Source organism: Mustelus asterias, chromosome 6, assembly GCF_964213995.1.
Source record: "Mustelus asterias chromosome 6, sMusAst1.hap1.1, whole genome shotgun sequence".
NCBI lineage: Eukaryota > Metazoa > Chordata > Chondrichthyes > Carcharhiniformes > Triakidae > Mustelus > Mustelus asterias.
Genome location: NC_135806.1, coordinates 138,935,325 through 138,941,324, shown reverse-complemented (window position 1 = coordinate 138,941,324; position 6,000 = coordinate 138,935,325). Strand labels below are relative to the sequence as shown.

Sequence of the window (6,000 nt, the reverse complement as noted above, 5' to 3'; positions counted from 1 at the left end):
TTACGAGACCGGAAAATCCCGCCCGAGGCCAACGGACCTTCCCATTGTCCGCCCCTCGCCTGCTCCGATTCCCGTGGCAGGTGGGGCGGTGGAATTCCGGCTCTGAAATGGCCCAGCAGGCAAAACGACTATGATCTGTATCCCAGAACTAGAGTGGTTCAAGAAAGTGTGTAATTAGGGATGGGCAATAAATGACAGCAACACCCACATCCTGCAAAAACATTTTTAAAAGTCTGCAGGGGAGAACAGGCCACAGGACATGATTTGACATTGAGGGAGCAAAAGAAAGAACAAAACGAAATCTGCAGAAATAGAACATTTACCAGCTTGTTATTTTTAAGGCGAGAACCTTAGCATTAGCTGCATAATAAAACGGGGACAGTATCAGGACAATTTACTGAGTCAAATTAACCCTTCTAAAATATCCCAAAAAGTTAAATAGAGGAGCAGGGAATGAGCAAGGAGGAAACATAACTTCCCCTCATGTTGGGAGCCCTACAGTTTCAGAGTAACAGACAAATTGAATATGCAATATTAAGATGTTGGCTTAAAGCCTCACTATCATAAAGATGACAGAAAAAGATTGACTTAAAAATTACAATGTCATAATATTTTATAGCTAATCAGAATGCACAGATATTAACCCCCTAAAACTATCAGATATCAAAAATGGTACAAACCATGTATGTGGACATATCACAAATGTTTGTTACAAATGCAAAGCAGTCTTAAAATACTAGCTGCTCCTGGGCGAAAGGGTGAACCTGATCAGCACATTCCAGCCACAAAGTTCGCCGGCCAAGCAATTAAACTCTGAGGAACCTCGGATTGTGTTTATTTGTAACATTTAGACATTGAACCCAGAAAATAACTGGCCACCTTAAACAAGTGAGCCCTGGCATTATGATTTGCATGGTGTCACTGACTTCCCCTTAAATGTAACATTCGTGAGCAACACTGCAAAAGATTCACTCGCATTTTAATCCAACACACAGCGTGCTTCAAATAACATTTTTTGAAAAAAGGAATTGGATACCCCCAGCAGTTCAGAGGTTCTCACTAGATCTTCGCTATTGACATGTATTCTGTAGTTTTCCATCACTGAAAATAAATAGCACAAGTATTATCATTAAAACTGACATTTATGAAGTATGTATATAAAGAAGCAAAATAATTTGCATATATATAGCACCTTTCATGTCCTCACAATATATACTTTTGTCAACCTTTCTGTTAGCTCACCAAAGAATTCAATTATAAGATAAGAATTAGAAGCAGCTGTAGGCCATTCGGCCCTTCAAACATCCAGGTGTTCCAGGCCCAATCATCTCCAGCTGCTTCATCAATAAACTTCCTTGTATCATAAGGTCAGAAGTGGGGATGTTTGCTGATCCCTGCCCGATGTTCAGTATCGTTCGTGACTCCTCAGATACTGAAGCGGTCCATATCCAAATGCAGCAAGACCTGGACAGTATCCAGGCTTGAACTGACAAGTGGCAAGTGATATTCGTGCCACATAAGTGCCATCTCCAACAGAAAAGAATCTAGCCATCGCCCCTTCACATTTAATGGCATTACCATCATTGAATTGCCCACTATCAACATCCTGACCAGAAGCTGAACTGGATTGGCTACAAGAGCAGGTCAGAGGCTGGGAATACTGCAATGAGTAACTCACCTCCTGACTCCCCAAAGCCTGTCCACCATCTATAAGTCTCATGTCAGCTACAAGACCTGCTCTTGTAGCCAGTCCAGTTCAGTGGAGTTTTATTTTTTATTCCTTTGTGTGTTTGTGTTTAGATCATGCTGTAATCCTAAAGCAAGAGTGGCTATCTGGAATTGTGGAGCGACTGTGGCTGTGAAACACTTTTTTACTTGTTCAATCAGGGGATGTGGATGTTGCTGTCGAGGTCAGCATTTATTGCCCATCCTAATTGCTCTTGAGAAGGTGGTAGTGAGCCACAGTCTTGAACCACTGCAGTCCATGTGGTGTAGGTACACTCTCAGTGCTGTTAGGGAGGGAATTCCAGGATTTTAACCCAACGACAGTTAAGGAACGGTGATATATTTCCAAGTCCAGATGGTGTGTAGCTTACTCCACTGAAAATGAGAAAATAATAGATATAATAGAATATAATAGAAAATAATAGATATAATAGATATATAGATTGGCGGCACGGTAGCACAGTGGTTAGCACTGCTGCTTCACAGCTCCAGGGACCTGGGTTCGATTCCCAGCTTGGGTCACTGTCTGTGTGGACTTTGCACATTCTCCTCGTGTCTGCGTGGGTTTCCTCCGGGTGCTCCGTTTTCCTCCCACAGTCCAAAGATGTGCGGGTTAGGTTGATTGGCCATGCTAAAATTGCCCCTTAGTGTCCTGGGATGCGTAGATTAGAGGGATTAGCGGGTAAAATATGTAGGGATATGGGGGTAGGGCCTGGGTGGAATTGTGGTTGGTGCAGACTCGATGGGCCGAATGGCCTTGTTCTGTACTGTAGGGTTTCTATGATCTAAGTTATAAGCAGGTAGTCATACCGGGGCCTCAGAAGGAAGACAAGTGGGTCACAGTTAGGAAGGGTAAAAGTCAGAAGGGTGATGTACCAGAAAGTACCCCAGTGGCAGTCTCCCATAATAGTAAGGGCTGGGCAACAGATGGGAGAGGGGAAGGGAGTGAGCAGTCAGTGGAGGGATCCCCTGTGGTTGCCCTCCACAACAGGTATATTGCTTTGGATTCTGTGGAGGGGGATGACCCTCCAGGGGTAAGCCACGAGGACCAGATCGCCTGCACAGAGACAGGCTCAGAGGCCTAGAAGGGAAAGAAGGGGATTAGGAGAGAAATAGTGGTGGGGGATGCGATGGTTAGAGGCACGGATAGGCGGTTCTGCGGGCGCGAACGTGACTCCAGGATAGTAGTCTGCCTCCCTGGTGCCGGGGTACTGGATGTCTCCGAGAGGGTATGAAGCATATTAAAAAGGGAAGGTAGTCAAACAGATATAATTGGACACATTGGTGAAAATGACGTAGGTAGAAAGAGCAAGGGGGTCATATGAGAGCAATTCAGGGAGATGGGTGCTAGGCTAAAAAAAAAATAAGGCCTCTAGGGTAACAATCTCTGGACTGCTCCCAGTGCCTAGCGCTAGTGAGGCCAGGAACAGGGAGATTCTACAATTGAACACGTGGCTAAAGGACTGGTGCAAGAGGGAGGGTTTCAAATTCATAGATCATTGGGAAGTCTTCAAGAGAGGATGGCACCTTTACAGAAAGGATGGGTTACACCTTAACTGGAAGGCACAAATATCCTGGCTGGGAGTTTTGCTGGAGTGTTTCGGCAGGGTTTAAACTGGTGTGGCAGGGGGCTGGGGATCAAAACAGTAGGTCAGTGAGTACTGAGGCTGGGGTCGAGCTGGGGGCCAGGGCAAGGCTAGCTAAGAAGAAGAGCATTCTGGAGCAGGAAGACCTGAGTGAGCCTGGAGGTCTGGAGTGCATCTGCTTCAATGCGAGGAGCGTAACCGGTAAGACAGACGAACTTAGGGCCTTAATGCTTACGCAGAATTTGGATGTGGTTGCGGTGACGGAGACATGGTTAAAAGAAGGACAGGACTGGCAGCTGAATATTCCGGGGTATAAGTGTTTTAGGCGAGACAGAGGAGGGGCTAAAAAAGGTGGGGGAGTAGCGGTATTAGTTAGGGAGCATATTACAGTGGTGCAGAGGGTGGACAATTTAGAGGGGTCATGTAATGAGTCGCTGTGGGTGGAGCTCAGAAACAGGAAAGGTGCAATCACTATGCTGGGGGTATACTACAGGCCACCCAACAGCCCACGAGAAGTGGAGGAACGGATATGTCAGGAGATCCTGGATATGTGCAGAAAAAATAGGGTTGTTGTAGTGGGAGACTTCAATTTCCCTGGTATAGACTGGAAAGTGCTTAGGGCTGGGGGTCTGGACGGGGAGCAATTTGTAACATTCGTACTGGAAGGTTCTTTGGTACAGTATGTAGATAGCCCAACTAGAGAGGGGGCTATCACACCGGGACCACGGGAGGAGGGTAACTGGGTAACAGTGAGGAAGGAGAAAGCTCGGGTGATGGTGAGCACCCCGGTGGATGTGCCCCTTAATAATAAGTACTCCTGTCTGAGTACTACTGGGGTGGACAGCCCACCTGGGGGAAGCAGCGGTGGCAGTGTCTCTGGAGCTGAGCCTGGCCCAGTAGTGCAAAGGGGTAAGGAAAGGAGGGTAGTGCTAATTGGGGACTCTACGGTGAGAGGGTCAGATAGGCGTTTTTGCGGACACAGACGGGACTCTCGGATGGTGGTTTGCCTCCCTGGTGCAGGGGTCCGGGATGTCTCCGGTCGAGTCCCAGAAATCCTGAAGGGGGAGGGAGAGGAGCCCAAGGTCGTGATGCATATAGGTACTGCTGACATAGGTAGGAAGAGGGAAGGGGTCATGAAAAGAGAATATAGGGAGTTGGGTAGACAGCTGAGAAAGAGGAATGCAAAGGTAGTAATCTCGGGATTGCTGCCTGTGCCGCGGGAGAGTGAGAACAGGAATCGGTGGAGAATTAATGCGTGGCTGAGGGACTGGAGCAAGGGACAAGGATTTGGGTACTTGGATCATTGGGACCTCTTTAGGGGCAGGTGTGACCTGTTTAAAAAAGACGGGTGGCACTTGAATCCCAGGGGGACCAATATCCTGGCGGGAAGGTTGGCTAAGGCTACTGGTGAGACTTTAAACTAGAAAGGTTGGGGGGAGGGAATCGAAATGAGGGGACTGAGAGCGAGGAGGTTAGCTCGCAAATAGATAAGGAATGTAGACAGGGTAAGAGGGAGGTTAGACGAGTGAGGGAGAAGGGAAGTGCTCAGGCTGAAGGTCTGAGATGTGTCTATTTTAATGCCAGGAGTGTAGTGAATAAAGTGGATGAGATTGGAGCGTGGATTGCTGCTTCGAATTGTGATGTGGTGGCCATTACGGAGACTTGGATGTCTCAGGGACAGGACTGGGTGCTTCAGGTGCCGGGTTTTAGATGTTTCAGGAAGGACAGGGAGGGAGGCAAGAGAGGGGGGGGAGTGGCACTGTTGATCAGGGATAGTGTCACGGCTGTAGAGAAGGTGGACGCCGTGGAGGGACTGACTACGGAATCTCTGTGGGTGGAGGTTAGGAACAGGAAGGGGTCGGTAACTTTGCTGGGTGTTTTCTATAGGCCGCCCAATAGTAACAGAGATGTTGAGGAGCAGATGGGGAAACAGATCCTGGAGAGATGTAGGAATAACAGAGTTGTCGTGATGGGAGATTTTAATTTCCCAAACATAGATTGGAATATCCCTAGGGCGAGGGGTTTGGATGGAGAGGAGTTTGTTAGGTGTGTCCAGGAGAGTTTCCTGACACAGTATGTGGATAAGCCTACTAGAGGAGAGGCTGTTCTTGATCTGGTGCTGGCTAATGAACCTGGACAGGTGGAGGATCTCTCGGTGGGTGAGCATCTTGGGGATAGCGATCATAATTCTATCTCCTTCACGATAGCATTGGAAAGAGATAGGGTCAGGCAGGCTAGGAAAGTGTTTCTCTGGAGTAAAGGGAAATACAGTGTCATCAGGGAGGAAATTAGACGGGTAAATTGGAAGGAGGCATTCTTGGGGAAAAGTACCGAAGGAAAGTGGAGGATTTTCAAGGAATGTTTGTCTGGAGCTCTGCATGACAACGTTCCGATGAGACAGGGGGGTGTTGGTAGGGTACGGGAACCGTGGTGCACGAAGGTTGTGATGAACCTGGTGAATAAGAAAAGAGAGGCGTACAGAAGGTTCAGAGAGCTAGGAGGTGTTAAGGATTTAGAGGAGTATACGCGATGTAGGAAGGAGCTTAAGAAGGAAATTAGGAGAGCGAGAAGGGGTCATGAGAAGACCTTGGCGGGTAAGATTAAGGAGAATCCCAAGGCTTTCTACAAATATGTCAAGAGTAAAAGGATGAGATGTGAAGGCATAGGACCCTTAAAAGGTGAAGGGGAA

The 6,000-nt window shown here is 47.6% G+C and overlaps 1 protein-coding gene across 2 annotated transcripts in view; it reads right to left on the bottom strand.

Moving 5' to 3' along the window:
• Positions 1-210: 210 nt before the first annotated feature.
• Positions 211-6,000, bottom strand: part of LOC144495176 (HAUS augmin-like complex subunit 3) — a 156,449-nt gene continuing 150,659 nt past the window's right edge. Inside the window, exon 10 of one of the 2 annotated variants that reach the window (XM_078215195.1) lies at positions 211-1,101. In XM_078215195.1, coding sequence (XP_078071321.1) covers positions 980-1,101 — 122 coding nt within the window. In that variant the 3' untranslated portion in view covers positions 211-979. The remainder of the gene's footprint in view (positions 1,102-6,000) is intronic. The other variant, XM_078215193.1, reaches the window with a different exon arrangement.